This window comes from Eutrema salsugineum, unplaced genomic scaffold (assembly GCF_000478725.1).
Source record: "Eutrema salsugineum unplaced genomic scaffold, Eutsalg1_0 scaffold_11, whole genome shotgun sequence".
Classification (NCBI taxonomy): Eukaryota; Viridiplantae; Streptophyta; class Magnoliopsida; order Brassicales; family Brassicaceae; genus Eutrema; species Eutrema salsugineum.
Window position 1 is genome coordinate 7,268,202 of NW_006256901.1, and position 19,557 is coordinate 7,287,758.

Here is a 19,557-nt window from a genome sequence, read left to right on the forward strand (position 1 = left end):
TTAGATGGCCAAAACCATAAAACACACCTAAGTTGTCGAAAAATCAATCGATATATTTACCTAATAAAGAAAAACAAAAGCAAAATTGACCTCGTTATAATTAGTAACTTCTAAAGTCTCCAAAAATTATTCTTACTATATAATCCATCTTAGATCAACTCAACATTCTCACCAAATCATCTCGTTTCAAACCACGATACAACTGAAAGTTTGCAAATCCACATTATATATTTACATTATGGCAACTCAAATGTTGTTTTCAATACAAGTCTCTCATTCCAACAAGATGGATGTGTGTGTAAAAGATTGTGTCACAAATCAGTGCATGAAAGCATCAAAAAAAGCGACTCCAGCAATATGTGACAACCCTTGCAAGATTATTTGCAATCCATTGAATAATGAGCAATACATCGTTCGCCAACGACGTTATAATGATCCTGTAAAAAGGTTCTGCAGAGCATTTAGTTGGGTATGTCGGTAATTGGAAAGCTCGACCAACAAATTGTTTTTTTTTTTCTATGCACAAGTTATATACTGTATATTGTATCATTGGTTTAATTCATATTTCATTTATATATAATTATTTTATTATATATAAAAAATAATATCGTGCAGAGTATCAGTTGAGAACATCTAAACAGATGATTGCAATGAACCGATTTCACATTATTATTTCTAATTCCTTTTTTTCTGTGTAAAAATTGTTTTATTTGTATATGCAAAATATTTTAAGCCAATTAGTATGCTATCATAATAGGTTCCAAATGAAGAAAACTACATTATCCTCTTAGAAAAAAAATCAAATTAAAAGAGATTAGCTATGCTAATGTAAAAAGATAATTAAGAAATTAAGAGCGCTGTTTATCGAGTTCGTCCTAACTATTTTCTCTCGGGCATTTTCCCCAAGATAACCGCACAGTCAATTTTCCGATCAAATCTCATCTCCTCCGATAGATTTCTATCTGTTTTTTTCTCCTCTTCAGCTTGGGGTTGGGTCGAGCCTTGCTTCGGCCTTGGCCGTGAGTCAAGCGCTGACAATATCTTCTTTCCTCCACCATTTACTCTGCTTCGCTAAGTCTCTCAAAATTCTGCTCTCTCTCATCATCACGGCATCACCGGCACAGCATCGGCATCACTGTCTCGGCATCCTCACCGTCTCACCTTCGCTCCGACACACCATCACGCCATCTTCCTCTTTTGCTGTCTCACTGCCTTGCCCTCTCTCCGCCCCAAAATTCTCCGCCATTACACTCTTTTGTGGCACACCCTTTATCTTCCTGCCCCCGTCATTGTCGAATTTCTCACTAGATATGTTGTTGCTGCCGCTGCGTTTCTCTCCAAACTCTCTCAAGCAGATTCGAGGGCTATCTGCATCGGAAAGTTAAGTTGGGAGCCTCTGACAAAGCAATCGGCTTTGAGTTTTTTGCCACCGTGTTTGAATCCTCCGGTGACATCTATTCCGGCGTCCTGTCTACCAGCAAAGCTCTCAGCGTTAGTATATCCTCCAAACTTATGGACATGATCATCTTCCCCGAAGCTTCAATAGTGTGGGCCTAGTCCAACTTTTGGATGGGCCTGCCCAAATTGGTATCTACATGATTTTTGGATTTAAAGGCCCACAAAAATTAAGGTTGTGTGATCTTATTCTCCACGCTGAAGAGAGCTGCTCGGGCAGTGATTTATTTTTAAGGACGGTTCTTTCCAGCGTTTTTCCGGTTAAAGAAACTTCAGGCTTCCTCGTCCGAGTCAAGGTATTCATCATGGAGCAAATCTCCAAATCTAATCTTGTTGGATTCATGTTTGTTTTCTCGCTCTGTTCAAACTTTGGAAAGTATACATTTTTTTTGCGCTATGGGATTTGCGGGGACTCATCTCCTCTGTGTTTCATCAAGTTGCATATCCTCAGATTTTCATTGCCGCCCCTTGACCCCCTCGGTTCTGAGCTGCCAAATAAGTATTTAGAGCTTCAAATGCGGATGGGCAAGTATTAAGAGCTTCAATTTTGGTTGGTAATGGTAGTTGGCGAAATTGAAGATGATGGCATTTTCGTGAATACTTGATATATCGTAAGATGGTTGTGTCTTTTTTAAATTTCTTTAAAAAATCGATAATTATAAACATAATGGCATTTACGTTATTATATGTGGCTTTAGGGAGATAGTAGAGAGAAAATGGCTAATGTTGAAGAGGGAGAAAAAAGAGGTTAGATTTGCATTTGACTTCAATTTGTGGGTCATATGTGAAAGAAGCCCTATAAGATACAAAGTAAATTATAAAAATAACAAATAAAAATAAATAAACAAACAAATTAATAAAAAAGAGTCAAAATTTTAATTTTAAAATATTAAACTATAATATCTATAACCTAAACTATAATCTATAAATTAAAGAAACAAATAAAACTAAGTCTAAATCCTAAACCCAAATATTTAAATTTTTTTAAAAAATTAAAAATAAAAACTAAATTCTAAACCCTAAATCTAAATATTAAATTTTAAAAAAAATTAAAAAATAAAAATTAAATCTTAAACACTAATCCCTAAACCCAAACATTAATTTTAATAATATATATTTGGATTTAGGACTTATGATTTAATGTTTATTTTTTATTATTAAAATAAATGTTTGGGTTTAGGGATTTGGATTTAGGATTTATTATTTATTTTTAATTTTTTAATAAATTTAATATTTGAATTTATAATTTAGGGTTTAGTTTTTATTTTTAATTTCTTAAAAAAATTAAATATTTGGATTTAGGATTTAGACTTAGTTTTTATTTTTATATATTTTTTAATTTATATATTATAGTTTAGGGTATAGTAATTAGAATTTAATATTTGAAAATTAAAATTTTTGATTATATTATTATTAATTCGTTTATCCATTTTATTTTTATTTTTTTATTTTTTTAATTCACTTTAAATCTTACATGGCATATTTTGATTGGTTATAATAGAAGGAGGTGAACATAGAGGTTCACCCTGGATAGAGCACTTGGAAACGAAGAATATCTTTCTATTTTCCCCCACTCATCTGCGGAGTACTTGAAACTCTGAGGATCAGATCATCGACCAGTCCTAACTATGATAAAATCTGACACTTCAAAGAAGAAAAAAATCATTTCGTTTTGATAAACGATGGATTGGAAAACCAGGATTCAAAGAGATACTCATTTCCGGGTTGGGTCCTTTTGATGGAATTTCACGTCGAGATATCCACCCGAAAGTGTCACAATGCCGGAAAAACATCTCCATCTGGAAAAAATCCAACTAGACTAATTCGAAAAGATGATCGAAGAATTAAATCAATTGGACTTTGTTCAAGATGATGATGATACAACGCTAGAGGAAATTAAAAACATTAGGAGAAAACTCTGCAATGCCCTCCGGGAAGAAGAAATCTTTTTAGCAACAGAAGAGCCGGAAAAATGGCACAAGAACGGAGATAAAAACACAAAATTCTTTCATGCTCTCACTAAGCAAAGGAGAGCCCGAAACCGTATTGTCTCTCTCAGAGATAACAATGGACAATTGGTGGAAAATGCAAGAGGGATTGAACGGGTGGCCTCCACGTATTTTCAAGAGCTCTTCTCCTCATCTATTCCCTCTGACCTGGCCATTTCGCTCCGGTTTATCACCGAGAAAGTATCGAATAATGCAAACCAATTACTACTGAAGGATCCAACCGAAAAAAAAAGAAATAAAGGAAACCATTTTCGATATTAACCCGAATAAGGCTCCTGGGCCTGATGGAATGACACGTAAATTCTACCAAAAATTCTGGCCTTTCCTACGCCAGGACATAGTAAAACTTGTCAAAGACTTTTTCAACGGAACTTTTGACCATAGACTCAACCAGACCAACATTTGTCTAATTCCGAACAAAACAAACCCAAAGCGATGACAGAATTTTGCCCAATCAGTCTCTGTAATGTGAGTTAGAAGATCATATCAAAACTTATGTGTAAATGGCTCAAAAAGACACTACCAAACATTATCTCGGAAACACAATCGGCCTTCATGGCTAGATGGCTTATAACTAACTACATCTTGTTAACCCAAGAAAACTTTCATGCAATTCGTACCAATCCCATTTGTAGAGAAAACTTTATGGCTATAAAGACTGATATGAGCAAAGCTTATGATCGGGTTGAATGGAGTTTCATTGAAGCCCTCCTGATTAAGCTAGGTTTCTCTGCAAGATGGGTTGAGTTACTTATGTTTTGCATCTCCTCGGTCTCATATCAAGTCCTTATTAATGGCAAACCAAAAGGACACATTAGACCATCAAGGGGATTAAGGCAAGGAGATCCTCTCTCCTCGTTTCTCTTTATTTTGTGCACAGAAGGCCTTATTTCCCTCCTCAAAGGTGCTGAGGAAGAAGAGCGTATTTCTGGGCTGAAGGTAGCCTAAGCAAGTCCTCCAGTGTCCCACCTACTTTTTGCTGATGATAGCCTGTTTTTTCTGTAAAGCGACCATTCATCATCAGGGGGCAAAGATTCTCAGAATATTAAACACTTACAGAACGGCATCGGGACAATAACTCAACCTGGGCAAATCATCCATCATGTTCGGAAATAGAGTGGATCCGAATCAAAAACGAGCTATTAAAAATACTATCGGTATCTGGACAGAAGGTGGCTTGGGTATGTATCTTGGTCTCCTTGAACAAATCTGCGTATCAAAGAAGAAAGTCTTCTCATTTGTCCATGACCGCCTAAGCACCCGGGTTAATAATTGGTCTGCAAGACTTTTCTCCAAAGGCGGAAAAGAGATTCAGATCAAATCAGTGGCTCAAGCCGTTCCGACCTACGTCATGTCTTGTTTTCTTCTTCCACAGGGGATAATAGACAAGCTACGCAGCGCCATTGGCAATTTTTGGTGGAGTTCGAAACAAAATAGCAGTGGAATACAATGGATTGCTTGGGACAAGATTTGCATTCCCCAGGATATGGGAAGCCTTGGATTTAGGGACCTTAATGATTTTAACCTAGCTCTGCTAGCTAAACAGCTATGGAGAATCATTCAGTATCTGAATTCTCTTCTGGCCCGAGTGCTAAGAGGAAGATACTTTCGACAATGGGACCCATTAGAGGACTGAAATGTCTACTCACCATCTTATGGATGGAGGAGTATGTTGGTCGCCAAACCATATCTCAAATTGGGACTCAAGAAGACAATCGGGTCGGCATTGAACACTAGAGTTTGGAGTGAGCCTTGGATTCCCGATGCCAGTGCTCGAGCTCCAAGAGTAGCCCCCCAGATCGGCTTTCAAGATCCAGGAATGTTAGTATATCACCTTATCAACCAAGATACAAAACAGTGGGATGAGTCTCTCCTGAGAGAGTGCTTCCAACCTGAGGATGTCTCGCTTATCCTTGGGTTGAGACCTAGTAGGAATCGTACCCTAGACGGATATGCATGGAACCACACTAAATCAAGGATATATTCGGTTAAAACGGGGTATGATTTGATTAGAAGAGCGAAGCTTGCACAAAATTCAGAGGACGTGGGAGAACCAAGTATCACAGCCCTTCAAAGTTATGTTTGGAAAGTACGTACACCTGAAAAAATGAAACATTTCATGTGGCAAGCTTTATCAGGATGTATTGCTACTTGCCAAAACCTGACTCGCAGGCATATGGGATCGGATAGGCGTTGCCCCTGCTGCGGGAACCCTGAAGAATCTATTAACCATCTTCTATTCTTATGTCCCCCGGCTTTACAAGTCTGGGCGTTATCGGACTTTCCGTCCCTTCCGGACCTCTTTTCGAGTACCTCTATTTACCAAAATATGAGCTTCCTCTTTTGGCAAACAAAAGAGATAGGCATGACAGATCCACAAAAGGATGTTTATCCTTGGATTGGAAAGCGAGGAACGACAAGATCTTTAACGGGAAAGAAATTTCCCCGGTAGATACTTTAATCCACGCAAAATTCGAAGCAGAAAGCTGGAGGAGTGCAAGCAAACCGGAAGAAGACGAGGACGCAATAGATGAAACTACTACCATTCCTTTAACTCCGATATCTCTACCTGATGACCAGAGGTTCCCGATTTGCTAGGTCGATGCATCCTGGATAGAGAACGGCATCGTTAGTGGGCTCGGGTGGTGCCTGAAGAAGGAGAGGAATGATGAGATTTTTGGTCTTCAAGGCTGCCGCAGAAGTCTCTCGGTCTTTCATGCCGAATTGGAGAGCCTCTTATGGGCAATGTCTTGTGTGAGAGATAGACAGATCTTATCCGTCCACTTTTAGACCGAATGCTTGGATCTGGTAAACATGGCAGAATCCCCATCAGATTGGCCATTCTTCCTTTCAGAGTTGGAAATCTTCCGGATCCTACGAGAAAGCTTTTTGGACTTCTCTCTCTCCCATATTTCCAGAAGTTCAAATATCCGAGCGGATAATCTTGCGAAAAAAGCTCGAGTAAAAGGCTTTATATTTTCCCAAATCATTCATAATGAGCCAGTTAAGGGGGTCTTTCGAACCATTCCCTTAACAGACCAATAGTGATTGGATATTGAAAAAAAATAAAAAATAAAAATAGTTCACCCTTAAGAATGAACCAAAAAATTGTTCTTTATATAATATTATTTCTCTTTCTGTTCATCATGAATATCATTAACATATAAATGTTAGGAATCACTTCCAAAATAATGTACTCTAAACTTACAATCCTATGGTAAGTTCAGAGTCTTAAGCTAACTGAAAATTGACTATTATAACTTGAAGTTTGAGCTAATTGTAAATGCCTATAACCTGAAGTAGTTTCATTGCTAAGTGATTAAAAGTCTGAGAATTTTTTTTAATGATCTCATTACTAAATCACTAAAAGTCGGTTTTGCTATATCAGGAACTTCAACTCATGTTAGATAAGATTTTTTACGAGCTAGCCGGTGATTAGATATGTTAACCGTTACATGTATCTTTGAATGTAACTTCAACTCACTCTCTTTGAATGTTCTTCAGAGTTGATTCGTAATTTAGTAGTATATGTTTACGTTTAATATACCAGCTAGTGTTTAACATCAAGCAAGAAGAAGTCGAGACAAAATAAAAAGGGATATAATAGACATCAAGAAAAAGGAATTCAATACACTAATAATCAAATAGAATGAGAAGGGAAGCCACAAAAATATCTCCAAACAAAATATCCTGATCTCCATCTCAACTCTCAATAATATCCTCTCCAAAAGATAATAAATCCCAAAAGAATTCAGTCCCCAAAGTAATAACAATGGAACAAAACATAGACGACATAAAAATAAATGCAAGGAAACACCGCATGAAAGACTCCTTGCTTAGATCATAAACCAGACAAGAACAGATCCAAGTACCAAGCTCGAAACTGTCTTGCTCGCTCCATTCTGCAAAACATAAGATTTTGGAATCAACATTTCATTTTACCCGTTACAGAAGCATGATGTTACTTTATTTCGAAAATGGGACTTATTTAGATAAATTATTTAATATGGGGTTACTTTTGGAAAGATTCTAAAATCTAGGGGTCCTAACTTAAAGTAATCTTCGACAGCAGATTTAGGAGAATCCTTTTTTATGCTTTTGACTATTTTATTTTATGACTAAAACCTCCAGATTTACTTTTAAAACAATTGTTGTTGGTTCCGACATAACAACACGTGGCAGTTATTAATTTGTTCACGTGCATACTGACAAACTCACGTGACTTTTGCACCCCACGCGCCACGGCACAAGTTCGAAGATCTCGAGACAGATGCAGCAAGCAACGGTCCGAAGTAGGCAAACCCGATACCGGCGCACATTAGCATAATCTATGCTAAATTGCGCTTACCATGCAGATCAAACTCATTACGGCGCACATTAGCATAAACTTTGCTAAACTACCACTAATCATGTATTCTAAACTCAAAAGTGTTAAGATTGGTTTAGATCTAATCAGTGATTAACCATTGTTACTTAATTAACAAGTTTCAAAGTCAAAACATCTCAGATCTGAAACGCATTGTTCAAGATCTACTCAAAGTGAAACAGAGAAGGAAGAGTTTAAGGACCTGGTCATTCGAATCGATGGCAGGTCCTGGAGATAGAGAATCGATGCTTGGTCCCGGAGCATCAGTCGCCGGAGAAGGAGGGCTTGAAGACGGCGACGGAGAAGGAGAATCTGGCTTTTTGGTCGGAGCAGGAGCTGGAACTTGAGCGGGAGGGGAAGCGAGAGGAGCTGGAGGAGGAGTTGAGACGGGAGGAGGAGTAGCTGGAGGAGGAGATGCGACTGGAGGAGGAGTAGCGGGAGGAGGAGATGCGACTGGAGGAGGAGGAGATGCAGGTGGTGGAGAAGAGACTGGAGGAGGAGTAGCCGGAGGAGGAGCGGTGGTGACTGGAGGAGGAGAAGTGGTGACTGGTGGAGGAGCTGAGACAGGAGGAGGAGTCATTGCTGGTGGTGGAGTTGTTGGAGTCGGTGGTGCTGGTGTAGCGGTTGGTGGTGAAGACGGAGCTTGACCTCCGACGCCGGCGACGAGGACGATACAGATCGCAACGATAACAAATTGCCTACCCATTCTTTTTTAGTTTCTTTCCTTGTTTTTTCTCTGAGTGATTTTTCAGTGTGAGAAAATGTAAAAGGAAGAAAGTGAGGAATTTATTTAAATAGGAAAAGTAGGAATCACATCAAAACGCAAATACATAGCGTCGTATTGAAGCTCTCTAGTGTGTATAATACAAGACCCACGATGCCATGTGAGAGTTGGCGGTGATAGATCTGTTGACACGTTGGCGAGTTTATCAAATTATGATGATGGGATGTGTATGAGTTGTATTTATCAAAGAGCATAAAACTTCCAAGTTACTCAAATTTCCAAACATGTATTACCAAAATTTAGCTTAGGTGCTTATGTTAGTAACAAGAAAAAAGTTTTTAGGATCTCACCGGATACATAATTATTGAGAACACCTAACGAATTGACAAAATGTCAATAGAGGACAGAAAAATGATGGCAAAGTTGGCAAATAAAAATCAAGTGTGTGTGATCGAGTACTTTGGTTGTAAAGGTAGAAAATTCCGGTTGTTTGTCAAAGGTTTTTTCTTCTTCCATCTGTTGTTATATTAATGAAACCAAAACTGAAACAAAGAAAAAAATACAAATACATGAGCTTATCACCATTTAGCTTCCGCATGTATTCTTTTTTTATATTTTTTTCAATGGCAAAAATACATTCTATTTTATAAGTTTTGAAAATTTTTAATTTGAAATTTATCCACTTATATATATATATATACATAATGTTGCCATATAAAGATGAACGTAAATTGGAGTATAAGTATATAAGTGTGTAAAAGAAAGATAAGATTTCCTTACAAACAAAGTTTAGTCCTTTATTTGGAAAATGACAGTAAAAGAAAAATGTTTGTTCCTTATGAAATGAGTAAGGGTAGAGTGATGGAGTAGTTTAGGTGATAGCATGTCGAAGGTAGGGTCAGGTTGGGTTTGTTGTGCGTTTCGATGGATGCTTTTGAACAGATCGAATAATATTTATTTCAATTATTTGACGAGTTTTGGATTCTTATTTTGTTTGGTGCTATACTGCTATTATTATTCATGTGCTCTTCCAGACAGCACAATGTTACTCCCACTTCACAAATAAATATATAAATATAGAATCAATTAGGTTTATTAGTGTATAGTTTGTATTATGAAATATAGCAAATGGATTTTTTAAATTAGAAAAGTTGCATAAAGAAGGAAAAAGTTTTTCTAAAATGGTTATTTTTACATAGCATACATATTGTTAAGGATAAATTTGATTTTTCAATGTAGGAGAATTGTGTACTTGTACCATAGTGCCTATAATTTTTTCGTAAGTATATTTTTTCCAGACTAAATTAAGTTTTATAATAATTTTAACCCAATACGACATAAGCATATAACACCAGGTCTCGAATCCATCAAATTTGGAAGACCCAGCATGAAAGGCTACATGTTTTTGGGTTCCTCGTACTTGATAGCGGATGCCACACTATTAGAGACAAGAAAATCGGGAATTGAGTGGCCAGGAGAAGGAAAAAATTATCTTTCTTATGTCTTAGACCTAAGCTTAACGATCTGGAAAAATTGGGGTATAAGAAAGAGTAACCGACATAGATACCTGAGAAAAGAAACAGCCAGCAAGACAACCTCGACAGACTGGTCCTAGTATCAAAGGACCCAAATCAGGTATAAATATCTTCTTGAGCAGAAAAGCATTATTCAAGTTTCCTCAATTCGATAATTAGAATATGAGTTTGACTGATTCGATTGCCAATACTCTTGTAAACCCATGAGATCAACATTTAATGTTCAGTGCGTACACATGTCAGGTGATAGTAACCACTCGTGGAATACAGAGAAAGACAATGGCTCAGCAAAGGCTATACCGCGTCAAAACTGCCAAACTCAACCCATACGCTGAAGGCGAAAGAGACGCGCTAAGAGTCGGTCTCGTAGCAGGCAGAAGACGCCAAAAAGTTCGTAACACCGTCAGAAGCATGATGCAAGCAACAAGATTCGTATCTCATCGTGATGGATCCCAGACCGACCCGCAAAAGCAACAACCCCAGGTCTAATCCGGTATACTAGTTCGGGTCAGGTAAAATTCTCTAAATATTTAACACTTTCTAACGAGAAATGGGTTCACTCTTTTGATACCTTCGAGCTTATGTTATCTCTCTAGATACTCATAACTCGAAAGTCACCACACTTTCATTTTCCGGTCATCATTCTGACCACTTTCTCACTTCTACTCTACGGTGGTTCCTAAACCATGAAGCATTTTCACCCACAAACTCTTACACTTCTTCTCTTTTCCACCTCAAAAGCCTACCAAACTCAGGTCTTCATAGACTCAGCCCTTCTTAAGAGCTTTCTGCCAGCTTTTCTTTCCGTTTTCCAATCTCATTTCCATTTCTCTGATTTACCATTTTGTAGTCTTTCTTTAAACCATTTTCTAACTTGACCGTCGGAGATCCATCGGAAAATATCCCACCATCGTATTTTCCGAGCCTTCACGTTTATTTTTTGTAGGAAACTTGCCTCAAAAAGACCAAAAATCCTCGAACAAAAATCAAGGCACATATCAAACACTTTTACGTATAGTAATTACATGACGAGATGAATCAGATACCCTATTTAAAACTGTAGTTCCAAAGTTAGTATAGAATTTATACCAAAAATAAACATGTGATTTTTTACAGAAAAGACTGTAAGAAATCTGTTGGAAAAAAACTTTTTCGAAGATTTCTGACAGATATAAGATTTTTGGATAACATTGATGGATTTAAGATGACTCCGGAAACTACATAAAGTAGAAACATCAATGTTATAAATTTTCTAGATATAAAATAATTTGTTAATATAAATTTATAAAATATGACACATATATATTAAATTTTATAGATTGTGACATTTAAATAAATTTTATAAAACAATCGAAAATCTAATTAAATTCAATCATACATTTTTTTATCAAAAAAATGAAAAATATATTTTAAACCCTAAACTCTAAACTTTCAAACTCAAAAAAATAAACCTCTATTGCTAGCATAATCCTCCTTGAATTAGAATCTCATAATCGACAATAAGAGTATGGCCATAGGTGGGTGTTCTTAAAAAAATCACAAATTATTGTGTAAGAATACAAATATAATAACATAACTATCTAACAAGATGATAATAACTTGAATGAGACTACTTTAAACCCTAGTCAAGGATAAACCCAACTTTATTAGTGAACAGTATGTTATCCAAAAGAGATATCTTCATATATACCATAGGATATCTAAACCCTAATTATAATTATGGAAGTTTTGGGAGGAATAAAATAAGTGAGGTTTAATCATAAAATTTATAAATAAAAAGTATTATTAGTAATAAGGGTTCAATGCAAAAAAACCCAGCACCTTTATTTTTTTTGCAAGATAACCCATGAGCTCGCAAAAATGCAAGTCAATGTCTCCACACACGAAGTCACCCGTTAAACAGCCCAAGCCCATATCGATGACGTGGCATAGAGAGATTCTGTTTAAAAACCAACATAAGTCCAAACGCAGAGTTTAAGCAAGAGTAAAACGACATGTTTTATTATTTGTGTTGTTGTTTTTACATTCGAAAACGACATGTTGTTGTTCATTACGGTTACATTTACTCAATTTAGGGGAAATCATAAATTAGGGTTTGAGTGAAATAGAATTTAGGGAAATTGAATTAAGGAAACTCAATGATTTGAGGAAAATGAAATCGATTTATGCCCTTGTTTGGCTTTAGGGGCTTTAAGTCGGTTCTAATTGGTAGATCTGAATGAGAAATCGGCAGCTTCGAAGAGAATAATCGGGTCGAAGCTGTGAAAGAGAAATTGCGGAGACCAAAATCTATTGGAGGAGAATTTGAGTCTGTCTAATGAGGTACGTATATGGAACCTTTTAGTCTGTTTTTTTTTTCCTTTCGATTTTTGGTAGAGGTTGTTGAACTAATATTTCGATATATTTTGCAGTTTCGATCTGTACATTTTTGTTGGAGGGTATTGGTCACCTGATGACGTTTATCTGGGTTGAGAGTCATTTTGGGGGTAAACACTGCAGTGAAGGGTTTACCCTTAAGAAGATTCTGGTGCTGGTTACAGGATATCTCGGGTACGAGGACAACATGAGGATGTGTTCTTGGTATCCACCTGATATGCCGGATATGAAAGGGGACCTTGAAGACGATGTGATGCTGACGAGAGTGGTTCACTATGGTGTCGAGACAGGTGCATTAACTTTATATCTAGTCCGAGAAGATGATCCATACATTCGTCGACGTGTTGGTGTTGTAAATCCTTCATTGTCTGAAGACAAAGGCGAAGGTTATTTAAAAGTAAAAATTCTTGAAGATGGAGATTCTGATGCTGAAGATAATGCAGGAGAGAATGCGTACGAAGTCCAATATAGCAGTAGTGATAGCGAGGGGAATGGAAAATCCAAAATTGATGATACTAAGTATCGGAGGTTTGAGTTGGGTCAAGAGTATAGGATAATAGAGAGCTTAAAGAAGGCAGTGACTAAGTATGCAGCGAAGCAGAAGAAAGACATCAAGTATCACAAGTCTGATAGTAGGCGTTTAACAGCTGTTTGTTGTGACAGAAAGTGTCCTTGGAGGCTTTATGCATCAATTAACAGCAGCTCTAATCGAGTTGTTGTGAGAACATTTCAAGAAGAACATAACTGCACTTGGCAAGGTAAGGTCTCAGTTCTTACTAATGCAAGAATCGTATAATTGTTCATTGAAGAATTCAGGTTGAATCCAGAATATTCTGCAAATCAGTTGCAATTGAAGATTCTGGCCCGTAATATCAATGTCACATGGACAATATGTGAGAGGTCGAGGTTGAGATGTCTACAAACATTTGATAACGATCAAGCAGAGCAATTCGCAAGGCTGTTTGACTATGTGGCTGAGCTAAAAGAACAAATCCTGGCTCTACGGTAGAATGTGAGGTGAGGGAAACAAGGTGCTACAGATTCTACACATATTTGCTGGACTATCAGAAAGATGGAAGTCAGCTTGTAGAAGGATTATTTATCTCAACGGTACTCATATGAAGTGGAGGATGACTGGTGTACTTTTAGTGGCTTGTGGCAGAGATCTAAATGATCAAATGTTCCCAATAGCTTGGGGCATTGTAGATGCTGAGAACACACCAAATTGGAAGTGGTTTTTGGAACACTTGGTTGACGATTTAGGTGTAGGGCTGGGTAATGGACTGACTTTGGAAAGCGACCAACAAAAAGAATTGATTGGGGCAGTGAAGGTTCTGTTGCCATATGCAGAACACAGAGAATGTGCTAGACATGTCCATGCGAATTAGAAAAAAAAACACTCTGGAGCAGAACTAGAAGACTTGTTCTGGGCTGCTGCTGATCCATACTGTCCGCAACAATTTGACAGAGAGATAAAAGAAATGAAAGAGTATGACCCTGAAGCACATGCGAACTTGAAGATTAATGTCTTCTGTCCATGATCAAGGTAAATGTGTTTCCCATCTTTATGTATATATTTATACTTACAATATTCACAGAATCCTTTGTTTTCAAATGCAAGGCTTTTTTTCCGAGTATTCCAATTGTGATGCATTTGAAAACAATTTGGGGGAATCATTTAACACAGCTATTAGAATTCCTAGAACAAAACCAGTCGACGAGATGCTTGAGGAAATCAGAAGGAGGGTCATGGTCTGTAACGACAAGAAGTGACTTCAAGCTGGTAAAGTTATAGGAGATTACACTCCAAGATCAGTGGCCTTTCTGGATCAACAGATTGACCTGGCCAAGCATTGCCGGCCATTACCTTGTGGTCTTGGGAAGTATGAAGTAGGCTACTTCAATGACAGGTATGTAGTGCATCTTAGGAACGAAACTAGTTGTACCTGTAGACTTTACCTGGTTAGTGGAATCCCTTGTTGCCACATTGCTTCTGCTCTTAGGCTAGAGAGAGACGCTGATCAAGACCCAAAGACACTTATTAGTCATTGTTTTACGGTTGGGAAACTTAATAAGTGTTATAATACTGGTTTGAACCCTATGAACAATATGAACATATGGGAGTAACCACAACTGTTAGGGTTAATCCTCCTCCTTACAAGAGGCCACCCGGTAAGCACAGAAAGAGAGAGAAAGGTGAGAAGCCTTGAAAACCAAAAGGCCTTGGTGCCGGATTTCAGGCTAAGAAAGGAATCAAAATAGTAAGTCCATATCTTTCTGTGTTTCTATTTGTTTTGTGTTAACATATGCGAAGTAACTATCTTTTGTGTTATATATGTTTGTTTAGCATTGTAGAAAGTGTGGTCAAGAAGGTCACAACATTCTGAAATGCAAGAATGAGGCCTCCAAAAAAGCCACATAGAAGACCACGTGTTCGGCCTGTTGTCAACGAAGCTCTCCTCCTGAATAATGGATCTTCTTCTCAGTCGGCACAAAACAGAAATTGGATGCCTCGTACTGACGATATTGGTGCTGGATCTTATTCACAACCGACATAAGGAGGTTGGGCTGGTGCTGGATCTTCTTCCCAGCCGGCATAAGAAGGTTAGACTGATGTTGGATCTTCTTCCCAGCCGGCACAAGGAGGTTGGACTGGTGCTGGATCTTCTTCTCAGCCGGCACAAGAAGCTTGGACTGATGCTGGATCTTCTTCCCAGCTGGCACAAGGAGGTTCGGATGGTGCTGGATCTTCTTCCCAGCAGACACAAGGTTGGGCTGCATGGTTTAATTGTGGACCTGGAGCTTCTTCCCAGCCGGCACAAGGAACTTCTTCGTAGCCTGATGAATTCTTCCAAGCCTCTCATCAGCACTACCTCGGAGGAAGCGTGGTAGACCACGGAAGAATACTGCTGCTGAAATACCTCAAGCTCCACCTAACCAAGAGACAATCAGACACACTACACCTAGAGTAAGTGTTTTTTTTGTTACAACAATGTAAGTGTTTTACATTATGTTTTCTCATACTAATATAAGTGTGTATTTCGCAGGAATGTTATGGTATATTTACAAGTCCAGACACAGGAGATGACTACATTCACCTTGGTAGAAGTGTGAGAGACACACGCGATAACACAGTTCTTCCAAGAGCCTTTAGAGAGCTAGAGAAGCAAAGAATTTGGCCGCCACACGTGCACGTGGCCGTGGCCGTGGTCGTGGCACTTCCCAACCATAACAAACTTTTTTGTCTTCTAGTCGTTTGTTGTCTGAATCTTATCGATGGAAACTAATGTTCTTATTGTCTTTTGTTGACTCATAATGTTCTTGTTGTCTTTTGTTGACTCATAGTGTGCTTGTTTGTTTTTTGTTGGCCTTTTGTTAACTCATAACTAATGGTCTTTTTATCTGAATTTTATCTTATGTTATGGTTATGTATGAGTTTTCATAAATTTATGGCACATTATACACCTATAAGTGAAACAATCTCCATAACATAAATAAGTGAACTAAACCTCATAACACAATATGTAAGTCTTAACACAAGTCTTAGATTGACTAAAAAACATAGATTGTCTTACATAAAATTACAAATCAACTAAGGAAAATTAACCCTTGCACAAAGATTTAAGGATTTAGCCGATAGGTTTTTTGGCATACACATAGAATACATACCAACTACTTAACTCACCAAACAAACGAACCAAATGAAATCGCTGCAACACCCACCGCTACTACAAACTTCAGGTCCTTACGTTCCTTTTCCTTATAGGCAGAGAACTCCTTCAATCTCTCCAGCAGGTCATCTTGTCTCAGCAAACACTGCAGATCAGCAATATCATCCTGGAGCTTCACAAAATCATCCTTTAATGCCTTAAAATCCTCAGTTATTGCATCATCCCACCACTTCCAAACATGGCATCTTCCATCCTATTCAGAAAGTTACTTCAACTACTTAGAACAACAATAATCAATTCACTTGTGTTCAAAGTTAAAATGACCACTCACATATTGTTCTTGTAAGTGTAAAAACGCATTCATGGATTAGTGATGGTGTGAGAAGTCACAATCTCGGTACAACAACCACAGAAACACTTGTCTGGAATACCATGGTGTCCACGACATCGCAATGACTCCACATACAAACTCGATGCAGCGATGCAAACGATATTTCTTATTCCTGCAATGAATACTTAATCGAAGTCATAATTAACAACATATATTTACCTAATCCCAACCCAAAAACCCCTGTAACTCAAAACATTTACCCAGTTCCTTAATATACTCAGTCTCGAACCAATAGTGACAAATAAAGCTCACATCCGATTTCAAACCCATAACCCAAATATACACAACTGAACACTAAATCTAAACCCCAAAGCCACTAGACACTAGCTATTGATCGGAATTCTTACCGGATAAGCAGCTGGGGTCAGAATATTTTGATTCCTCTTCGTCTCTTTTCATGCGATAAACCCTAAGTTTCCCCCCAAATTGATTTGTTCCCCGACATGAGACACAGCTTATATTTAAAAACAAAAATCTTATCCTCTCTGTTTTGAAACACATGTTACGTCTTGTTTCGAAAACAACATGATTTGTTATCTGTCATTTATAATTAAAACGCTGCATTTTCAAAACCATCAGCGATATAACGACGACTTCACGGAGGAGCTGTTTAGCGGGTGACTTCGTGGGTGGAGAGATTGACTTGCATTTTTGCGTGCTCATGGGTTATCTTGCAAACAAATAAAGGTGCTGGATTTTTTTTCATTAAACCCAAGTAATAACTAGAAATAGAGTCTATATTATGATCAAAAGAAGAAATAGAATCTATTGGAATATTCTATTTAGAGTACAAAAATAAAGTAATACATAGGAGGGAATTAAACAAAATTCTATTGTAAAGTTACTTTATTTTAGAGTGAAAAAATAACAAATAATTGAAGATGGTCTAACGTGAGTTTCCTACAATGAAATGCGATTTTGGATGTAAAGTTGAGCAATGAACGGCAAGGAAAAAGGCCTTGACGACTTTTCTATAGTTTTGTAACATAAAAATGAGTTCGATCAGTAACAGTATCAAAATTCTTGTTCCTCTGGTAACAAAGACATCTTTAATTTCTAGCTCTTCTCTAAACGTGACAGTCGCGTATCTACAAATTTTGGCGAAATAAATCATTGCTACCATAGAAAAAAACTACTACGCCACCAAAGGAGGATACTCCAAAAAATACTATCTGTGGTAAAAAAACAGAGCTCAAGCTATTCTTCTTATCCTAATCAAGCCTCCTTTTTCCAATGTTGATCTCGCCCTCATGTTTTTCCTTAGTAGTTCCCTCTCCATTAGCCTCCTTACTTCTCTTCTCCTTTTTTTGGTTTATGGTAATGGTGGGTTGTCCTCTATGGCTCTATTCTTTTTTTTTTTTCTGCTAGAAATGTTAATATCATATAAATGATGGAAGGTGTTACAGAGTCTGCTAAACTATATAATTGCGCACTTGGCAAAAATGAAATAAAAACAAGTGAAACAATACAACACTGAGATAAAGAAACATGTAATTATCTAAGCCAAAGGGACATCAAGTTACCAAAGCGACGTTTCTGTCTCCTGGCAGTGATAATGTTGTGGATATTGTTGTAGGTGGGCTGAGCACAGACCCCTTTTTAAATTTGATCCAGTCCAAGATCCGTCTCTTGTAAGCCCAACAAACCCGAAGATCACTAAGGGCCCATTAGGTGAACGAGATGAGGTCGTTTTGTTCAAAGGCTCCGTGAATAGTAGAAGCAGCTCGCCCACGTGATGACGGTCTGCCAAGTTGCCACCGCGACGTTTAGAAGGATGGTCGGTCAGGTTTACCTGCCCGACTGTTCAACCTATCCTGACCGAAATGTAACATAATTTTATTACTATAAATAGCCTTGTAACTTCATTTATTACACCATCAGTAATCAGAAATAAATGCTAAGAACTCGTTACTTGTAAATAATAAACCTCTGTCTCTTACCTCGCTTAAAGACCTCGCCAAATTAAATCTTATGACTCTATTAATCAAGAATCTCCGAGCCTCACTTCTAGTATTTATCGAATTACCCTCGCGTGCGTATACAAAACAACAAATATCTCGGTTGATATTTCTGAAGATAGAAGGTGTTGGAATTGAAACCTGATTGTGGAGCACATTGTTTCTCTGTTTACAGAGATGGAAGAGAACAACTTGGCTCTATCCTTTCCACTCCTCGTTATAGGAGCGATAACACATCAGCCGATGCTTTGGCAGCCCTCACTTCAACGACCGAGCCAAATCAGTGATACCAATCCCGGTCGAAAGCATTGACACGCCAAGCATCAATCTTCCTAAAGGAATTTGCGCTATCAGCGAGCTTCAAGCGAGTAGTATTAACGCAAACGAGGAACCACTTCCCAATGTAGTAGATGAACCAGCCGAGCAGGAACCGTCAAACGATGATTGGAGGGTCGAGATCCTACTTTACATTGTCGATGGTCAAGTAACTTCGGATCGATGGGCAGCTCGATGCCTCAAAGCACGCATTGTGAAGTATATCCAATCGCATGGAAATCTCTATCGTTGGAGCTCGTCAGAAACCTTACTTAATTGCCTGAACGGCTAGGAAACGCACAATGTCATGAAAGAAACATATAAGGGAGCCTGTGGAAATCATTCAAACGGTCGAGCCTTGGCTTTAAAAATTAAGAATCACAGATATTTCTGGCCGACTATCCTAGTGGATTGCGACAGATTCGTAGCTCTCTGCAAGCAATGTCAATGACACACCCTGATGATCCACGCTCCAGCAGAGCTCCTCGCGGCCTCGTCACCCCCTACCCTTTCATGCAATGGGCAATGGATATCGTCGGTCCTCTCACTCGATCACGCCAAAAAAGATTTATGCTCATCGTTACCGACTACTGCACGAAGTGGGTCGACGGAGAGTCGTACTACAAAATACACGCCAATGATGTGAAAAAGTTTTTCTAGAAGTACATAATCTGCCGACACGGTCATCCGTACGAGATCGTCACGAATAACAGCCCTCAATTGGACTCCAACGTATTCGAGGATTTCTGCGCCAAGT

The 19,557-nt window shown here is 38.1% G+C and overlaps 3 protein-coding genes across 3 annotated transcripts; 2 read left to right on the plus strand and 1 right to left on the minus strand.

The window, feature by feature from the left end:
• The first annotated feature begins 238 nt into the window (after window positions 1–238).
• LOC112089796 lies at window positions 239–481 on the plus strand. Its single transcript, XM_024160552.1, has one exon. It carries the CDS (start codon window positions 239–241, stop codon window positions 479–481), a length of 243 nt encoding a protein of 80 aa, XP_024016320.1.
• A 6,568-nt stretch (window positions 482–7,049) lies between these two features.
• Window positions 7,050–8,611, minus strand: LOC112089660 (classical arabinogalactan protein 9). Its single transcript, XM_024160395.1, has 2 exons — window positions 8,033–8,611; window positions 7,050–7,366 (listed from the first exon to the last, which is right to left on the minus strand). Exons 1-2 carry the CDS (start codon window positions 8,534–8,536, stop codon window positions 7,301–7,303), a joined length of 570 nt encoding a protein of 189 aa, XP_024016163.1. The 5' UTR covers window positions 8,537–8,611; the 3' UTR covers window positions 7,050–7,300.
• Window positions 8,612–12,541: 3,930 nt separating this feature from the next.
• Window positions 12,542–13,853, plus strand: LOC112089797. Its single transcript, XM_024160554.1, has 3 exons — window positions 12,542–13,223; window positions 13,275–13,470; window positions 13,628–13,853. Exons 1-3 carry the CDS (start codon window positions 12,542–12,544, stop codon window positions 13,851–13,853), a joined length of 1,104 nt encoding a protein of 367 aa, XP_024016322.1.
• Window positions 13,854–19,557: the final 5,704 nt, after the last annotated feature.